Source organism: Ixodes scapularis, unplaced genomic scaffold, assembly GCF_016920785.2.
Source record: "Ixodes scapularis isolate PalLabHiFi unplaced genomic scaffold, ASM1692078v2 PGA_scaffold1__304_contigs__length_218370807, whole genome shotgun sequence".
In the NCBI taxonomy this organism is placed as follows: Eukaryota; Metazoa; Arthropoda; class Arachnida; order Ixodida; family Ixodidae; genus Ixodes; species Ixodes scapularis.
This window is the reverse complement of record NW_024609846.1, coordinates 160873115-160893795: the sequence shown is the minus strand read 5'-3', so window position 1 is coordinate 160893795 and position 20681 is coordinate 160873115. Positions and strand designations below refer to the sequence as shown.

General features: G+C 48.5%; 1 protein-coding gene across 1 annotated transcript in view; it reads left to right on the top strand.

The window, feature by feature from the left end:
* Positions 1–20681, top strand: part of LOC8051218 (protein O-mannosyl-transferase TMTC2) — a 384277-nt gene that overhangs the window by 349674 nt on the left and 13922 nt on the right. Inside the window, exons 3-8 of the mRNA XM_040505150.2 lie at positions 6252–6843; positions 8587–9565; positions 17123–17237; positions 17830–17915; positions 18651–18712; positions 19771–19893. Coding sequence (XP_040361084.1) covers positions 6252–6843; positions 8587–9565; positions 17123–17237; positions 17830–17915; positions 18651–18712; positions 19771–19893 — 1957 coding nt within the window. The remainder of the gene's footprint in view (positions 1–6251; positions 6844–8586; positions 9566–17122; positions 17238–17829; positions 17916–18650; positions 18713–19770; positions 19894–20681) is intronic.

The window sequence follows — 20681 nt, the reverse complement described above, 5'->3', positions numbered from 1 at the left end:
AGTACAGCGCGTAACCGAGGATACCCTAGCGAGAAAGGCGCTTTCAAGCGCCGTGAGACTCTAGGGACGACAGAACTCTGTTAACGCTACAAGGATATTTCGCTTTCACTCAGAACCGAACGTCTCCAAATGTGATGTATTGCAATCGTCGCGATTACGCTTCATATCTCGTGTTTTGTACTTAGAGCATTTGTAACGTTTTGGTTTTATTACGTTTGTGTACTGTGTTCTGTACTGAGTGCGCGTCAGTCATGTAGAATGCACCCCACCGTCTCGGTTCTAACGACGGTCCCAAGCGAAGCTGCGACATTGGACTGTTCCGTCCGTGTGCCTCTGAACTCTCCCGTCTTGCGTTTCTTCTTTCCGAAGGTAGGGAACGAAGCGCACGTTTCCTCGAGAACGTGGTTCACACAGCACTTCTTTCTTACCATTTTCTTACCCTTTTCTTACGTTTTCTTGCGTTACTTATGTCACCGAAATATTCGTGACTCGAGTGTCGTATGTCGGGCTATCTCCTTCCATTCCTAGCCACGCTTGATATAAAGCGCAGGTGTCCCGGCGACTTGTGGCGCGAGCAGACGTAATTTATCGTTACGTAGCGCAGCGTAGGAAAGGAAGCTGTGTGAACCAGCCTTTAGAGAGTAACGCAGTTTGCATTTCTTTTTTTCGTGCATTCACAACCTTAAAGGGGCGATGCAACAATTTTTGTACTTTGCGCAAATACCGCTTAAAACAGATCCCTGTCGTTAATGACCTATGAAACACGCGCTCGTTTTTCACCCAACGCAATAGAAGTTCCAGATCAAAATTAAAGAAAAACGAGCACCGTTCACCCGCTCAACTCGCAGCCAGAACACGCGGCCACGTGATCTGGAGCCGATTATGTGCCGCCAATGTTGATCATAGCCACGCGCTGGGGTTGGCAAAGCACAGGACACGCGCTAAGTTCCAGACATTGTTATGGCTCGGCTATTGTCGTCGTTGCAGCGACTGGACACGGGCCACTATCTGAATGCATGTCGAGGCATCGATTGTCACGAGCCCAGATCGAATGCGTACGCAGTCTTCGCGTCCACTTTGTGAACAGCATTTCAATATCGTCACCGCAAAGCTCGATGACGCATTCCCGGGGATCGTACTGTTGCCCTTGTCCCCACAGCTCCGTCATCAAATTTCGCCAAGTAGCAAAAGGCGGCATCGGAAGGAGAGACTGAAAGAAAAGCTCCGCTTTCATCCTTTGAATAGACCGATCTCACCAGCTAGTTTGAGTACGCCACTGCTGCCGACATGCATCGTGGGAGCTGTAGTCTTTCTGCACGCGCAACAACCCTGCTGGAGGTGTGCGTGAGCAGAGCACGAGGCGGCATGAGCTATCTCGTGAATTGGCGTCTGCCTCCTACGAACTACAGTTATGGCGACGTCACGCATGCGTGGAACGCTTGATGAGATCGGTCTATTCCGCCGCGACGAAGACGCTTCTTGGTCAGTGGTGTTGCGTTGGAGTATTCTTGGGTCCTACTAGTGCCAGGAAGCTGGTGTAAAGTAAGAAATATTCCTACGCAATGTCGTTGCATAGCCGCTTTAAAGGGTCCATGAAATAAATTTAGGGCTGGGATAAACGATTTTAGATTAGGACTTTACTAATCGCGTATCGTTTAGTGTTTGAAAAGAAAGAGGGTAGGAAGTCAAAAGACAGCCTTTGCAGCTTTTCGGTACGAACATTTGAAAATATAGCAGATTATTTCGTATCACCTTTCCTTGGAAAGCTCTCCGCCTTTTTCAATGTGATACATCCGCAATACCCAAAACATGTCAGCCGACCCCAAAAGTTAAAACACGCCAGTCGACCCCAGCTCACGCACGAGCACTGCGCCACTTGGACGTAGTGCTCGTCAACCATCAATCCGTCGACGGATATTAGGATTCGCGTTCGTGGCCAATGAGTGCACTGACGGAACTTATCATCACTTAAGGGCGTCAAATTCCATAATGGCGCTTAAAAAACATGGTGGAAAATTGGAGTCATTGTGATTTCTCAATTCGCTTTTGAGTTGAGAATTAAAGCTATCGGCAACGTGCACGATCGAAAGCGTCGCTGTGATTGGCCTTCCGCGATTGGTCGAATGCTGACTGTGACGTCAACAAAGGATTTATCTTCGATGGAAATAACAGGGATGGAAGAACTTCAATTTTGCTGGTGTTGGCGGCGTTGGTTTCACAGCGCAATGATTTTAAGCTTCCGCCATGCTCATTACCAACACCATCGAACATGTCGTGCGCAAGGTAATGACGTCACGAGGAGGCACTATAGGAGGGCACCACCAAAACATCTCGCCGCTAATAAGGAGGAAGAAGTTGAAAAATCGTTTCATGGCCCCTTTGGAGGCCTGCTCACACATACATCGCAACGCTATAAGCACAGCACTGACCTGGCGCTAAGCGCGTGTTGACGGGAACGTTGACCAGATTTGTCTCGCACCATCAAAGCTTTTGCTCGTGGCAGACGATAGCTGATGAAACGTGATTATTTCCTTAGTTTTGCGCGTAACATTATTTAGAAAGTCTGGGTAAACCTTCGGGCCATCGCCGTGACTTTAAGAAAGGTTATGTATGATGTAAGCGCGAGTTCATTCGAGGAACATATTCATTCATGGAACAGAAAGTGCAACTTAGACTATTAACTACGATGCGCAGGATGGAGGCGGAACATGTCTACTGATTTCATGTTGCAACAGATTATAGTCTCGACAACGCAGCAGAAAAGAAGTTTACGCCGATGATAGACAATTCCAGAAACTGTACATCGTGCGTTTCGCGCGCGCTTTGCTGAGCTTAAATTCCAATTGATTTACAAACCAGCTGAGTCTACGGACCCGGGTTCAGCGATAGTATTGGTAAGCAGCTGCTTGTTGCATGAATGTTGATGCTTAGTTTTACTCTGCAATAGGGCAACAGAAAACAGCTATACAAATCCTCCAAATCCGCTGACGAGCCACTTGGAGTCAATTGCAAACCGTTCGGCCGCTTAGACATCAAAAAAAGCTCACTGATAGGTACGTCGGCGAAATATAAAACATTTCCCTGTTGACAAAAAGGAGCAGCTCTAAAGACCGAAGATATACCGTTTGGCGTTACGAGATTGTAGTGCCTTGTCAAGCGAAGGAAGTACGCACGAAGCACTCCAACATCCAAAATTGCAGCTCCGAAGAATCCTTCTGTGAAGTGGTTCATAATAAGTGGTTTGTAATTGGCTCACGTTGGACCTGGAGGCCCTTAGCTTTGCCTGTGATCCATAGTACGGTGTGATAACGTGTATCCAGCGGAATGTCAGGCTCCCCCAAGTGGCGTTTTGTATCTGGTGTACAGACGAGCAATGCGCCAGTACGAGGGCTAGCCTGGGGTCTTATATAACGCGCATCAGGGAGCAATCGCTTACTGAACACACTCGGTACTTTGCTCATCCAGATGGAAACGGGCAGGAGCGGGGATGGCGTGCAAGAGATCTGTGCGGCGCGGTGTTGGAAGTTACTTTCGTTGTCCATGCTATGTATGTTTTAGCCAGGGCACCACGCGGCGAAAATGCTGCGCCCAAGCGACGAAATTCATCCGTCGGCGTTCATCATCATCAGGCCGTCATGAGGACATTGACTTTTGACGACGCGCAGACGGAACGGACCGCCGGCCAAGTTCGCCACTTGTGCGCCGCGTACCGCTCTGTGCAATTCATCCTTCAGATGGTTATACGCGCTCATTATGATCCATCGCATAGCCAAAAAATGTCTTCGTATTTTTTTTTTTTTTTTGCGTGCTACGCAAGAGTGAAGCAAACAGGGCTACTAGCTTTTCGGCGCTACTCGGAAACTCGTCGCCGTAATCGTTCCTGAACGGCGGGCTACCGCTGCCCGCGTCCCTCAAATTACGCCGGGCGTCGGGGACGCGGGAGTCGAGACGGTCCCCACCGCTTAGCCCTAGTGACCCCTCAAATGAGGCGGGAGGCCCACACCTGGTGACGAAGCGCAAAGCGCACCACACGAGAGCCTTCCGTCCCCGAGAGGCCGAAGGTAGACGGAGCCAGATGTGGGCCCCAAAACAGGGTTTTTCTCACGCGCTACCGCGAGGATAATAAGCCACGAGCGGGTCGGCTGTCTCCCTGGTCGGCTCCATCCATCACGGCCTTCTGCGCGGAGGTTACACGAGGCGCCAAAGAGTGGAGCCTCCTCGGGAGACGCGCGATCGAACTCCTCGGCGAGAACAGCTGGCGTTGCAGGGCGGCCGCTGCCTCCCGCCGACGAGCGCCTGTGGCTGTGCGGCTCACGGCGAACCTTTGTCCGCGGCGGGTGTCGGGCATTATGATTAACTCCGGTGGGAGGGACGCTGCTCTGGGAGCGGGCCGCTCGGCCTGCACTTGGCCTAGCCGAGAAACTTCCGTACCTACGGAACAAGGGCCGCATCGCGACTGCGCATTGCGCGCTGGAAGTGAAGTAACACATATACCGCACAACAACAAAGACTTCCACAGTAACCGGAGACACGAAACGATAAAAAAAACTGACAAAACAAGTCTCAAGTTGTTGTTTTGTCCGTTTCTTTATCGTTCCGTGTCTCCGGTTACTATGGAAGTTCTTCACCAGCTCGCCTGTGTTTTTACCCGTTCTTCAAGGACAAGGAGTCGGAAACGGGAGTTCCGTCCAAAATAGATCGAATATAAAAACTGCCTATTTTTTCTTTCGCTATTTTGTTTTCTTCTCCGGTATAGCTTGCTAACATACAGAGTTTGGTAGGTCGTACGCGGCGGTTTGCGGGCCCTGCTCGTGAAGAAATGAAGGCGGTCGATCGGTAAAGCGGGCGCTTACCTTTCACCGAACCGTCAGCTACCTGGTGAACGGAGTACAGCAACACAAACCTGCTGCGTACAATCTACAAAATATCCCTACCAGCATCCAAACGCGTCACAGCCGTTGAACGCTACGCACGGATTGAACACGGATCACCTTTAAAGGCCCGTTCACACACTTGCGACTTCTTGGGAATTAGAAACCTGTTAAAAACCGGTTTTTAAGTCTTTCATGGTGGCTTTCTACCGGCTCCGGAGCAGCGCAGTTGGTCGTAAGCCGTCACGAGAGGTTTAAAAACCGGTCGCGTCGAAGTCGGTCGTAATCGAACGCAAGTGTGTGAACGGGCCTTTAGGTTTTCGCTATGTACCAGTCCAGTGGTTCTCAACCACTTATGTTTCGCGGACCTCTTGTGGGTCGGCAGACCCTCCCCGATCGTGATGAGGGGAAGAAAAAGGTATGGCCCGCCATCGCGAGTTCTCGTCAATGAGGCTATCAGTCATTTTCCGCAAAGTTGACAAGTCCGGCTGTATCACGTGCCTTGACGAGGCTTTAGATTCGGCCACGGTCAGCGCTTTTATCAATACCTGTGATTTTGTTCTCGATTCATTCCCTGCTTAGTGTCATTTGCGGTGCTGATTAAATTCGAATGGACTTTTACCCGCTGAATTTGCAGTTTGTGGAGATTTTCAAGGAAACAAATTTTGTCAATATTTGACAAAACGAGGTAGACATATCTACGCATGCCCGCGGGTGATCTTAGGGTTCTCGTTCTCACTTCTCCATTTTTTTTTTTATGGGAGGCTCCACCAGCGTTCCCAATCCTTATCGAGCGACATTTGAAAAAGCTTGAGACAAGCTCCTCATGCAGGAGACTGCCTGTCTCCGTCATAAGTGTAACCGCCAAATAAACAAATACGTACGCCCTCCCCCTCCCTTCGCCCCCTCCTTCTTTTTTTTTTCGGTGCATGTACATGTGCCGTATTGAAGCCGTACAACTGAATACGCGTGAAGTCTCCTTTCCATTCCAGAAAATGCGTTTTCACTAAAAGGGAAACAGTAAACGCGGATTTTTATATTTCCGCCATCAAAGGCGCGAGGATTAAAACATAATCTCGTACGAGGACACCATAACCTTTCTGCGAATGCTATTCAACGCAGCGCTATAGTTTGTGTACGAGTGTGCGAATGCGCCCCTTATGATCTAGGATCGGGATAATGTCGATGTCGATGTGTCTCAAAGCTGTGTTAACACAGCTTTGAGCAATCTACGGATAACTATACTCAGGTGAATTGCATTGACCTCACATCAGCTGCCCTTATTGTTGTGGCTTCGCAGCGTTGGCGGACTGTCGGCCCCGTGTGAACTCGCGCGCTTTGAGGTTGCCGTCGCCTGATCCGTCGTCATCTTTCCCGCAGCCGCGCCATCCGGAGCAACCAGGACCTGCTGCCCAGTTCGCCGCTCGCCTCGCTGTTCCGCAACGACTTCTGGGGCACGCCGCTGACGCACAGCGGAAGCCACAAGTCGTACCGGCCGCTGTGCGTGCTCTCATTCCGGCTCAACTACCTGCTGGGCGGCTACGAGCCCCGGGGTTACCACCTGCTCAACGTGCTGCTGCACGCCGTCGCGTCGGCCCTGTTCACGGCCCTGGCGTCGCGGTTGTTCCTGCGACAGTGGCGGCCCACGCTGCTGGCGGGGCTGCTGTTCGCCTCCCACCCCGTTCACACCGAGGCCGTGGCCGGCATCGTGGGTCGCGCGGACGTGGGCGCCTGCCTCTTTTTCTTGGCCGCGCTGCTCTCGTACATGCAGTACTGCAAGTACCGGGATAAGGACCCCGGCGATGCCAGCTTCCAGCGCCGCTGGGTCCTCCTATACCTGTCGCTGGCGCTCGCCGGATGTTCCATGCTCACCAAGGAGCACGGCATCACCGTGCTGGCGGTGTGCGCCGTCTACGATGTCTTCATCAACCACAAAGTGGCACCCAGGGACCTGCCTTCTCTGCTTGTCAGCGTGAGTGGGCAACTGCCTGTTTCCCCGCTGGGTCGGCAAGGGGAAACAGTGTGTGGTGACACCTAAAACGGATGCAAAACGTAATTTTAAAAACCTCGCTTCCCAGGCTTCTTCGACCTGGAAACGAGGTTTACTGAGTAGAAAGATATGTGCACTGCGTGACAGCGACGCTGTGACGGACAAGGCAGCCGGTCCACGGCAGCGTGGCGCTAAGTCCTTTCATTAGCGTGGACCGAGGCCATGACCGTAATTTCGAGCTGGTATGTTCTGTTTCTGCTTTTGCTGCATGAGTATTCTGGGCATGACCAGCACCGCCAAAATTATGTGCTAGCGCCCACATACCCTCGTTTGCCCAAGCTCTATGTGGCGCATAGGACGATACCGTTACGGGGTGCATATGACGATACCTCAGAATCCTCTTGGCACTTGATCGTTTTGAGAATAAACATGACAAAAATGAAGGGTTTTGGAGATGAAGCTTAATTTTTTAAATCCTAATATTTTTAGGAATGGTCTTATTCTGCCTAAGACGGCACCAAGCGGAGCATTTATACCTGAGAAATGTGGTTTTCGTAGGAACTTGTTTCCTGACGAAGTCCGTGACGGGGCCAAAACCGAAGACACCGTCACTTGTCCGCGTATAAAGTCTGTTTTATGAATGTACCGCTATTTGTCCGCAGAGAAAGTCCGTCTTGTGAATACACCATTACTTGTCCGCGGAAAAACTCCGTCTTGTGAATACACCATTACTTGTCCGCGGACAAACTCCGTCTTGTGAATACACCGTTACTTGTCCGCAGACAGACAAATTCCGGCCTCTTAGTACCCCGTTATTTGTCCGCAGACAAAGTCTGTCTTGCAAATACACCTTTGCTTGTCCGCAGACAAAGTTCGGCTTGCGAATACAGCCTTACTTGTCCGCAGGCAAAGTCCGCCTTCTGAATACACCGTTACTTCTACGCAGACAGACAAATTCCGGCGTGTTAGTGCCCCGTTATTTGTCCGCAGACAAAGTCTGTCTTGGAAATGCACCTTTGCTTGTCCGCAGACAAAGTTAGGCTTGCGAATACAGCCTTACCTGTCCGCAGGAAAAATCCGCCTTGTGAATACACCGTTGCTTCTACGCAGGCAGACAAATTCCGGCGTGTTAGTACCCCGTTATTTGTCCGCAGACAAAGGCTGTCTTGTAAATGCACCCTTGCTTGTCCGCATACAAAGTTCGGCTTGCGAATACAGCCTTACTTGTCCGCAGACGAAGTCCGCCTTGTGAATACACCGTTGCTCCTACGCAGACAAACAAATTCCGGCCTTTTAGTACCCCGTTATTTGTCCGCAGACAAAGGCTGTCTTGGAAATGCGCCCTTGCTTGTCCGCAGACAAATTTCGGCTTGCGAATACAGCCTTACTTGTGCGCCGACAAAGTCCGTTTTGTGAATACACCGTTACCTGTGCGCGGACAACATCCGTCATTTAAATACACTTTTACCTTTCAACGGCTTACTCCGTGAGAGCCATATTTGATCTCGTTCTCGCGTTGGCCAAACTAGTACCGCAGGTATCTTCAACACATTCCTGTCCCGAAGTTCAGGTCACTGCAAAGATTAGTAGAATTATTTTTATTTCGGCTGAGGACTTTGTTCATCCCCCGCAACAGGGTAGACACGAACGAACTCTCTTGTTTCTTGCAACCGAAAATTCACGGAAGGGCCCTAGCGATGAGAGACGTGCGCAATGTCCGTGCAGAAGCGCCACCCGGGCCTGTGGGAAGGCCTGCTGCACCTGTGCTTCGCGGGTGTCACGCTGGTGGGACTCCGGCTGCACCTGATGGGCGCCCGGGCGCCGGACTTCGCACCCGCCGACAACCCCGCTGCGGACAGCGAGAGCGTGCTTACGCGCTCACTCACCTTCCTCTACCTGCCGGTGTTCAACCTGTGGCTCCTGCTGTGCCCGCGCTGGCTGAGCTTCGACTGGTCCATGGAGGCCATCCCGCTGGTGCAGAGCCCGACGGACCCGCGCAACCTTGCCACGGCCGCCTTCTACGCGACGCTGTTCCAGCTCATGTCGCACCTGGTGCGCCTGGCCAACTGGAGGCGCGCCGCGCTGCCCTGCAGCTGCGCTTTCCCGCAGAAGCCTCAGCCACCACCTTCCCTGCTCGCTTTGTCCAACGGCGCCAGGCCCGGCGCCATCGGCAAGCGCTTGTACAACATCAACAACAACAATAACAACAACAACGGCAGCAGCAACGGTGCCAACGGCTACCACAACGGCACGTCGTTCCTGGCGTCCCCCTGGAACTGTGGCGCCTGCTCGTCGTCGTCGTCGTCGGCGTCCTCTGCGTCGTCCGAGTGCTCCGAGTCGAGCTGCGCCGTGGGCGGCTCGCTGTCCAACCAGCACCTGGACGCCACCGTCTTGGCGCTGGCCATGCTGGTGCTGCCCTTCGTGCCGGCCACGAACCTCTTCTTCTACGTGGGCTTCGTGGTGGCCGAGCGTGTGCTGTACGTGCCCTCGATGGGCTTCTGTCTACTCGTGGCCGTCGGGGCGGACCAGCTGTGCGCGGGGGCCAGGCGCAGGGCCCAGGGGGACTCGGCGCTGCGCAGGCTCGTGCTGGCGGCCTGCGTGGCGCTCCTGCTGCTCCTGTCGCTGCGCACTGTGCGCAGGAACCGCGACTGGCTCACGGAGGAGGACCTGTACCGCTCGGGAATCGACGTCAACCCGCCCAAATGTGAGTCTCGTTCATGGCCGGCGTCTGTTGCGTCGCCGAGTTAACGCGAGATTGCTGACTGAGGACCCCGCGGGCCGTCCCATCGCTGCGCGCCGTTCCGAGAAGGCTCGCCAGATTAGGTATCAAGCGGACAATCTGTCATCGCCTGCTTGAATGTAAGGCAGGAAATAGAACAGTTGCATTGCGAGAGAAATATTCACCACTGGGTGTTAGACGAGGGACCGCACCGGAAATCTAAAATAACTGCACGTTAAATTTAAACGCTTTAAATTAACGTATGGAAGCTTTTGGCAGGGACTAAGCCTGCTCAACTTATTGGACGAAAGACGAAAATACTTCTACAGCTTTACAGCATATATTGTCGATTTTAGTACAGAAAAATAAAGACTTTCATTGCATAAAATCTTTAATGAAATGGCGATTTTCTGACAATAGTCATTGATTTCTTTCGATATCTGTTTCCTGTCCATAGATTCTGCTAGAACTTCAGAATTTATATAATTGGAAAAACACCCTTTCCAGCTTATCCACTGTTTCAAATATGTTTCAAGCCATCGTGAAATAATAAGGCAATATTTAGTCTCGCACTCACGCATGCTGACTGGAGGACGGGCGTTATGCGCAAACAAACCGGGGGGTTATCTACGTTTTTCGGCGAGTACCCGCAATGGAACCCCCCGTATGTGGATTAAAATGGCCCTCTTTTGACATGTATAGCGGATAGGAGGCTAATGTACAACGTGCGGCACAGTTGTCGTTGCGATTTCCGTGGGTCAATCACTCAATGGATGAGAATTTGAAGTGGAATTACGATGTTCAAGGCCTCACTTTGTCAAGTAAAGACTGGTTCATACCGGGGTAGTTACATATGTAACATATGTAATATGTACATGTAAAATCTTTCCTGCGCGAAGCTGCTCTCGTCACAGAATATCGTTTTTTCGATGCTCCTTTTCACAATTTTGAGAGTGATTGCAGCTCCTCTGTCTATTTGTTTGTGCATTCCGGTTATACACACTGTCTTCGAACTGGGCGTTAACGTTTTCTTACGATATCAAGACAGGAAAATGCACGAGAAGTGTGACAATCTGTCTTTTGAGAGGTTTTGTTTCCTCTAGCTTAATTCCACCAATAACGCACTTACGTACTAAAACGTAAAACTAAAAAAAAAAAAAAAAAAAAAAAAACTGATGGCGCATTGGGACAGGGGTACAACTTTTGACAGAACTTGAGGATTCGGTTCGGACATGTATGCAAAGTACACTCGTTTGGGTTGAATGCGGACGACAAAACCGTTCTCGCTTTGAGAGAAATTATAAATAAATGCAGGCGCTTCGCTCGCGTCTGCTCTCCTCGATGTTGCACCATACTTCCCGGAACATGGTCTCTCCTCTCGCTTCACTGGTCCTTTTCCTTCCAGTTTGATCCATCACATCTCGTGGGTTTTGTTTTGTGCGATGGTGCGTCCTTAGCGGGACCATAATACTGCGTGAACACGTTACATAATCATAACGTAGCTTTGAAAAAAAAAAAAAAAAAGTCGGTAGTTGCTGAAACAGAGAAAGTTTAGTCGGTCAGGGTAAGCCGATATCGTTGCCCACTGAAAATTATAAATTTAATTAGTGCAGTAATAGTTCTAACCTAGTATATTTAACGTGCTTTACGCAGTAGTGATACGGAACCGTACGCCGGTACGACGCTCATTGAAATCGAGACGGGCAGGAGTGAAGATTAAACTCAGGATCCCTCGGTTCTGTAGCGCGAGCTTTCGCTCAACTTTGCTCCGAGCTGCGGCGCGTTAACACATTTGCCCGGCGATCCGGTTTGTGAAATGTGTTTACGCATAATCATTCAGAAATCAGCCAACTTCCGCAGAAAAAGATATCGTCCATTTTGCCCGCTATCGTGCCAAAGGCACTGCTGGTGCCACCCTTTCTCCAGCTGCGGCAACTCTGGCATTATAAGAGCTCTTCATGGTGCCGGAGTCATATGTCCAAACGGGGCATATCGAGTGAAAGTTGCTCTGCGCCCGACCGTTTTCAGCTTGGACATGAATTACGCAAACAACGTGGCTTTCCTCCTCGGCGTTTTGTGGCGTCGGTCCGCAAGTGGTCCCTGGGTCGCCGAGTATCTGAGGCAACGAAGTCAGTTTGTCGTTGTAAGTGGCTCACCGTCGTCTGCTGTGCAAGTCACATCTGGTGTACCGCAGGGGTCGATCCTGGGGCCACTTTTGTTTTTATTGTACATTAACGATATCACCGAAGGAGTAGTGTCGCAGATGAGACTTTTCACAGGTGACTGCGTTTTATATGGGGCCATCGCTTGTCTTGAGGATGCTAATATCACACAGCGGGATCTTAACCGCATTAACGAGTGGTGCCTGAAATGACGTATGCAGTTAAATTTAGGGAAAACTGTTTTTATGTCATGCACAAGGAAAAAAAAAAACGTACGCTGCTTCTTTTGCCATAAATAACAATATCTTATCAACAGTGTTAGAATATCAATATATCGGGGTAAATTACACGACTGACTGGTAAAACATTGGGGTTCCTGAGCCGTAATGAAAGAAACTTCAATAAAGACACTCGGGAATTGCTCTATAAAACATACGTCAGGTCAGTTATGGAATACGCCTGTGTCGTCTGGGACCCGCCTGCAGCACGTGTCAAAATAAAACTAGAAAGACTGCAGAACTTTGCCGCTCGGTTTGTTACTGGGAACTATAGTAGAGATTTCATCGCGACACGCACAAACGATATTTTAAAATGGCAGTTACTCGAAACTCGCAGAAGAAGACTTCGTTTGAAGTTGTTTCATAGCATTTACCATTCGACAGTTGGCACACAAAGAGACATGTATATAATGCGGCCCACTATCAATCGGAGCGTGTTGACCATATTTTCAAAGTGCGAGAAATTTCGTTCAAAACAGGTATTTAGGATGTCCTTCTTTGCAAGACCTATCTATGAGTGGAATCGATTGCCTCAGTCTCTGGTTGGTGTAATGTCAAACGATGACTTTTATTAAATCTAGCTGGAGTTCTTTATATTACCTCGCATTCTTTCGCGTGGTTTATCAGCTATGTTTATATGTATTGTTTATAAGTTTCTATTTCCTTGTATGGTTTATAAGGTTTATGTGTTGTTTGAATGATTCATCTGCCGTTAAGCAGAGGTCTCACTGGCACTGTATTTTTTTTATGTATATTCCCCCCCCCCCCCCCCCTTGTAATGCCTGATTTGGCGCTGTGGGTATTGCATAAATAAATGTGCCGCAAGAAGCCGTCCTGGTGTGTCCTGTTTCAACAGCCCCTGACGCCTTTAACGATACGTACCGGTATGCAAAAGATTAGAGTGCTTCAACAGTGAGGCACCCTAGAGAATATGAAAGAAAAGTCGCGCCGCCCGACGGCTCCCTCGTGAACGGCACATTCAGAAAGCGCAATAAAATGAAAAAGGAAGAAAAATGGGCGTTCGCATTTGGCAGGTACGCGTACGTGGAAAGCCTGGAGTTTTAGTGCGCGCTAGAAGTGGGGCACTTCGCTAACGTCTCTGCGTTTTCCAAAGCTATCTGACCCCGCGAAGTAACTCAAATATTCTCGAGCAACACGTTTGGCTTGCATTCGAGTTCGATCAGTCAGAAAACAAACGCCGTGTCAGCATTCGGCCGGGAATCGGGTTTTCTGCTTCCGTTTCAGGAGTGCGGATGCTTTGAGGTGCCAGCCACATATAACAGATTTTCTGCTAAAAAAAAAAATAAAAAAATTACTTTCTGTTTTGATTTAGCTGTGGCAGTAACATTCATCTTTAGTTCAGCGTCTTATTGGTTTTATAGCAGAATAATAAAAATGTGCCCATTAAATCGGTTGACAGCTAGCATTTGCTGACGGAAAAGGAATAATAAAGGCAAGTTCGATGGACCAATACGACATGTGTCTCTTGCACGGTAGCCGAACTGTGCAGACGATGTATCGACGTCAAAACTGCCAGATATCTGAAGCGATCGTGCAAACCTTGCGGAGCGCGGAAAAAGAGAAAAAGAAAAACATGTTGACAAATAACTTGTTTCGTCGTTCTAAGGTGATCGGTTACGTATTTCCGTTTGCGCTCCCGCAAATTGCGTACCTTTGACGCGGGATCGGGCAGTGGTTCTGTGGCGTCTCGCAATTTGTCACCGCGCCTTTCTAAACCCGGGACACGCTCGAACGGTCAGTCTCCGTCCTTCCTTGGCTTCGTGTGTTGGTCTGTCGCCGGGGACAGATCGAGAACGTCGAAGAACGAACAAGTCGGTTGCCCCTGCTAACCTTTCTCGGGGCGATCCCCAAGCGTGTCAAGGAACGTCCGAAAAACGCCTCGACAGCCGCCAGAGGGCGGAGAGGGCGGGCATCGCAACCCTCTGTCCGCCTTGCTCTCTCCTTCCTTCGTTTTCACTCGCGTGAGTCGGACAGTCGCCGCCGTCTATTTGCGTTTTCCCGCCCCGGGGCTCGGAGCGAAGAACACACAAGACGGAGCAAATTGTTATTCTATTTCCACTTGCCCGACGCCAGGTCCGATCTTTGCAGCGAGTTCTGTCGATAAGCGAGCCGCGTACGCGCGGAAGCAAACGGGAACGGAGGGACCCGCCGCTTCATCTTTGTTTGCCACTCGCGTTTGTCGGTTTGTCTGGCGCTGTTTTTTCTTGTCTGCTTTGTCGTTCCTCGGATCGGCGAGCGAACACACGCTCGCTCTGGTCCGGATGTGCGGATCGACGTCGGGAAAGCTTTTAGCCAATAGGCGCGATTTCTACGAAGACCGATCGCGCTCCAGGAAACAAAACACACCGAGGTGAGAGCCAAGTGCCTCACGCGCTCGTGCCTTCGCTCTTTTTTATACTCTTTTTATTCTTCTATCGATCGTTTTTCTCGTCCGTTCTGTTGTCTTTTTGTCGTTCGCATTTCCGGGAGATTTGGCGCTCTGATTTTCAGATGACGCAGAAATTGGACTGAAGCGTGCGAGCGGAGAGTGCGGCGAGAATATGATTAGTAAAAGGCTCGCGCCGTGCATTTGACTTTTCCTTCATTCCGCAAGGAACGGCGAAGAAACGTAGTGGAAGGAAGAATAAAAAGAACGGTGCTAGGAATTCTCGGGAAGCGACGGCTCCTGTCTTCGCCGTAATTTTTGGCCTGATTCCGGTCTTGTTCGATCGCGGAGCCTGGAAATTTATTTTTCCGCGCTCCAGAATCCCTTTGCCTCGTTTCCCACTTGGCACGCAAAGTCCGCTCCCACAAAAAAAAAAGAAAAAAAAAAAGGCGCGTTTGAATCGGTGTCGCGCATCTCGATCCCTGGCTCAGCTGGAAGCTTAACCGGGGATCGAGCACCGAAAAGAGCTCGAGCATCCGATAAATGCGACTAAGTCACACTGCCGGCTTTGCCTGTCTGTGGCGCTGCAACGACAGGGCGGTAACAACGCGACTGGAACGGTATCGAGCGCTATTACTAGGATTAAACTGGGTCGTCCGTAGTCCGTTATGCAGATGTTGCGGGCAGAATTTGTCGAGTGTTTTCTTTGTGGGGCTAGAGTCTGTTCGTTTGGCGTTCAACCCTTCGTGCACGTTTAATCACCTTTTGAGCTCTCGACAGCCGTCTACCCACTACACATAAAGCGAATTGCTGTGATCTACGTAGGAAGTTTAAAGAATGGGAGTGCAAAAAACTAAGGACGGTTTCATTCGAAATTGAGTCAACGTAATGACTCAGACCTAATATAAGTTACCCTATGAGCTTCCCCATATTTCTAGTTAAAAACCGCTAGGTGTACGCGATGATAATGCAATTAATACAGAGGTGCAAGCGAGCCAAACAAAAATGACAAGGTGCCGGTTTTTAGCGACTGATTTGGTCAAAATGCCAATGTCACCCTAAGGGCTGTTGAAACAAGAGGAGTTTTCTGCATTTTCTGCATTTGCTGTGCTGGAAGTGGAGGTTTTCCTCCGGTTCCGGACTGCTTTGGCACGTTTTCAGCCGGGGAAACAAAGGCTTCTTTCCGGTTGCCTCCTTGGGCACAGGCGTAGAGTGTGCACGTCAGTGCAGACAGCCACTGACGCGCTGTCCTGGCTGTCGTCAAGGCCTCCGCTGTTGTCGGTACCTCCAGGAAACAAGAAAGAGAAAGAGACGACGACGAGGAGGCGAGAAGGAAAGCAGTGCTGTTTGCCTGGTTAATTTCCAAACTGAAAATGAACGTGCGCTCGCAAGAACTTTCATGCTTTTTAGTTTTTTTTTTAAAGAAGTGTACGCCTTCTTTTTTTTTTTTTTTGCCTTGACGGCATTTGTTGTACCCTGTTTGGACAGCGCTTTATAGACCTTTTCCGCTTACTCTCGCCCCCGACCGCCAAGTAGGCACATCCGGTATGGGCGACGAAAAAATATCAAAGCGTTTGAACCTGCAAATAGTAAAAAAATAGAGGGGAGGCAAAGCGAGAATAGGTAACGGTTCCACTTATCTCCTAAATGCATTTTATTGGAGTTGCGACGGCAAAACAATGTTTTTGCCCATACTGGAAGTGACGACAATTCAAGAAGGCGGCGCCCTTGTGGAAAAGGTCTATAGATGTGTAATTGTCGCTTGATCCCCGGGAGTGGGAGAGAAGACCGAGGGGCCACAAATGTAACAGAAGAGTGTAGTGAAAAAAAAAGAAAAAGAAACAAACAGGAGAAGTTTACATAGACACGGTAGACAATTTATGCTGTGGATATGTGGACCATGTTGAATATACCTGAGACTGGGGTAGAAAAAATGTGTGGACGTTCACATTCTCGTTATTGCCGCTATTGCAATGCCTGGGTAAATCTCCGTTGAAGCCCTTTGCATTCCGTGGTGTGATTCAGAGGCGATCACACTCTAAAACTTCGTGTGTCGTGCATTCGCGTCATTAGAGGGCCATGCTTCAACCATCCGGTTCTCTGCCAGGTACAGTGATTTCTCGTTAGTAAGGACACCTCCCTTCCCCCCAAAAATCGTCCATAATGTGAGTTCTTCATAATAACGAGACGAAAAAGCATGTATTTTCCAAGCTTGTCCCCGATAAGGATATCCATATTAACGGGGTTTATATAAACGAAACGTGACTCTAGAAGACACGCCGCAATTTGTTTTAATGTGGCAGACGACTTAATAGAGGACTCGCGTGCAGAGTTTGATTGCACAGAGAGGGGATTGACATCGCTGACCCGAATAACTCCTCTAGCACTCTGCGAAACCTTTTTGGTAAACATGCTGGGATATATGTATTCAGAACCCTTTATTGAACGTTATTTGCGTGAGTAGCATCTTAAAACGGTCTGCCGAAAATGCAACCTTTATGTGAAAGTAATTTACACCATGAGTTTGTTTATAGGCGAGCTACTTAGAACAGATATTGTTGTGCGAAATTCACTCTGCCTGAAAAAACAAATGTGACCACTGTATGTAAAATGAATGTAAAAAAAGCGACTAGTAGGACGGAGTTTCCTCCCTCTTTTGATTCAGTCGAAGCTGGAATTAGAAAGGTGAGAGTCATCACGTGATTCTTGTTTGCAGCCTATGGCAACCTGGCGAACATCCTGAGCGCTCATGGCAAGAAGGCGGAGGCCGAATGGGCCTACAAGAAGGCGCTCACCTACCGCTCCAACATGGCGGACGTTCACTACAACCTGTAAGCAAACGCGACACCGACTTGAGCTCGCACCCTTTTTCAGCTGAGGGTAAAATATTTCGCAATGGGCTGGGGGCCTTTCGGAGTCTCCTATGATTGCTTATGACCTGCGATGCCTCAATTGTCGACCGAGGGCGCTCCGGGGGGCCTTGCTGCGCGTGTCTCTATTCTCTTACGCTACAAAACTTTTTTCTACCTTTGTTCTTAGATAGAATTCTCGCTACGACAAATTTATTAGGAATTTGTGTGGTTTTGTCAGTGGAAATTTCTATGTGCTGAACAGGGCCGGTAAAGAGGCCAGGCGTGCAATCGGAACAATCGTTTGCTCGCTACACAGGCCGCCAAACACGTTGCTGTCAATTGAGAATGAGCAACCGCAATCAGTATCTCCGCTGTTATTTGCACGCATAATTTGTGGACTTTCTTCCGCGTTTTCTGTGTGTCTGTAAGACTTCCCTGCCCGAACATAGTGTGTATGAGCTTCAGTGCCTAATACCAAAACGACTGTCACACGTTTGTGCTATTGTGTTTCAGATTGATCTTGTGGTTGGCTTTGTCTTTTTTACTGTATTGAAAGCTTGGGTTTTCGCAGGGGAATCCTCCTTCAAGAGCAAAACCGCCTTGAAGAAGCTCTACAGAGCTACAAGCTGGCGATACAGTTCAGGCCACGGCTGGCCAGTAAGTAAAATCGCACTTACCAAATTCTTGATATTCCTTAACCCCACAATTGCTTCGGAACAATTAGCATCTAGCGAGATATAACTGAAGTGTACAAAGTGAAACATTTAACAAGCTTTCCTTCCAGACTTTAGACAATAGAATTTAATAGACACTTTTCAGTCCATCAAGAAACATTGGTCATCGCCATTTCTTGGGCATGGAGCTCGTAATAGGATTTGAGCCCTTGCCGAACGCCGACGCAGCCCTCGAATTCAATACATGCTCAAGGCACGTGCCAAAGCAATGGTGGACAGGCGATGGCACGGACTTCTAAAATCGTATATTGCTGGACTGTGTATATCCTTGATCTTTTGGCGCGGGTGGGGTAGAAGCAAGGGGAAAGGTTATATCCCTTTACGTTCTCCCGCTTGCATAGCACTACCACGTCGGTCGCTTAATAAGAAAGTCAACACTCCCCGGTGACTATATGTGGGTGTTTGCCGCTTGTTACCGCAAAGTTACTGCAAAGCAAGGTCTAATGGTAGCCTCGCGTTTATTTCCCCATCTTCCCGTATGATTCCCGTGGAGGATGGTGTTTTTCTGATGCTCTCTTAGTAGTGAATGAGGCGATCGTGAGGAGACAGCCAAGTGTTTTCCCATACTGTGGGCCTCACTGCCAAGCGGGTAGAAGCATGAGGGCCTAGCGTTTATCGAAGTAATGAAGAGGCCTTCTTTTGTGTGCGTTTCTTTCAGTGGCACATCTAAACATGGGCCTTGTCCTCGGCATCATGGGAAGGAAAGACGAAGCTGTTGATGTGAGTCTGATTAAGACGCATTTGTTCAACTGCCCCCTTAACTGGTCTACCAAAAAAAGTGAATTAGAACTAGTGGAATGCTAGGCAGTCTGTCGAGTGAAATAGCCCACGCTTTTAGGGAAGGCCCATGTCTTTTTGCTGGGCATGCGTAGCCACGATTATTGGGATTGACAAAATGCTTCTGGAGAATCGTGAGGCACAGAAAACAATGCGGCCCAAACGCGTAACCTGTGCAGAAACATGGAGTACCTTGAAACATGCTGCCCATTTCCGCTGCTCATGCGACTTTCTTTAAACTAAACTACATATTGGGCCTCGTTGGTTCCTGGACGTGCTCTTTAAATCGCAAAGCAGGCGCACAAGATGTGCAGTGATTTTTGTTTAGTTGTACGCAAAATGGGGAGCGCTAAATAATATTTCTGCTCAATGAGTTCATTGCTAATAAACCATTGTTTAAAAAAAAGCTTTACAAGCATAAATGCGTCGTCCACAAGGTGCCATGATATACCCGTGATTCAATCAGTGGGAAACTTTGGATTTAGAAAATCAACAGTTTGCACTGCATACCACATTGCGGTGCTGCATCCCCCAATGCCCGAGGTCTATGGATGAAACTGACATTGTACCCTGGTATATCGTGTCATAAACCATAATGTTTACATATGTCGCTGGAAACTGCAGAAACGTAGACATGACTTTTTTTTTTAGATTGACAATTGTTTTAGGCAAAAACACATAGAATTAAAAAAAAAAAAATTTCCATGGTGGTGTGGATATCAGGCGTGGTAATGAGCAAACTCGGACTGATTACATTTTCTAAATATATTCCTTAGCCAGCATATTTCCATCAAAGATTTGTATCCACTCATTAAAATTTGTCGTTTCCCTTCTCTATCAAGAGCGTAAATTTTGTTACACGCGATTCAGTAGCGAATTTAAGTTATCACAGGATCCAGACGCCTTTAAACAGTATGCCACTCGCTTGTGTAGTTTTTTGCACAGGATGTGTGGAAAGACCGTGCGTTGAAGCCCTGAAATGACTGCTGTTCCTTGCGCAGGTGTACCGGCACTGCGCCCAGTTGGACAGCGCGGGTCTCAAGGATCCCAAGACTCACGAGAGCACCAAGATCTCGGCTCTCTTCAACCTTGGTAGGCTCTACGCCGACGAGGGAAAGTACAAGGTACTATCGATCTGCCATTTCGGAAACATATTTTGATTTTCACGGACTAAGCTGCGTAAGGAGATGGAGAAAAATGCATTTCAGCATGACTGAGGCATCTACTGTCCGTAGTTTGCACTTTGCGGTAGGAAGGTTAGATTTTGAAATCGAAAGCGCGTGTCGGGGTGGTTAATTTGACTTGTCCCTAAAAGGCATATATTACAGCCCTATATATTTATCCAATGAACAAAACCAATTTTTAAAGTTTTCTTAGAATTTCTTCACAAAACTCGTGAAGCGATTTTAATGAATAGGTGAAGTAGAAACACTCGCAATAATTTTCTTGTAAATGTATGACACACGGTCTATTGTTTTACTTAAACTAAACTGTACTGGCATATCTCATGCCATAAATTAAAAAAAAAAATTTCATACATCACATTCTTTATTTTTTGGTGACATATTACGAGCCTTAGGATTTCTTATACATTTTGATTATTAAGTACTATAAGCCTGTAGGCCTATACATATGCTATCGACTTTTACCACTTTAGTTTACTTTATTTTCGCAAAATAATTTTTATGCACCTTTAAATTATACCAAAAATTAAAATTCGACATTATCTGAGCCTGGGTTATTAAAAAAAGCATTTTTTTTTTCTTGTTGTTTCTACTGTTTCCAGTGATGTCAACTTTTAGTGTGTAGAATCAGAATTCCTCGTTTTTTTATTGCACTTCCTGTAGAAGTACTTAAGATGGTGGGTTAAATGAACCCGAATCGTCAAAAGAGTAGTTTCGCAAGTTGACTT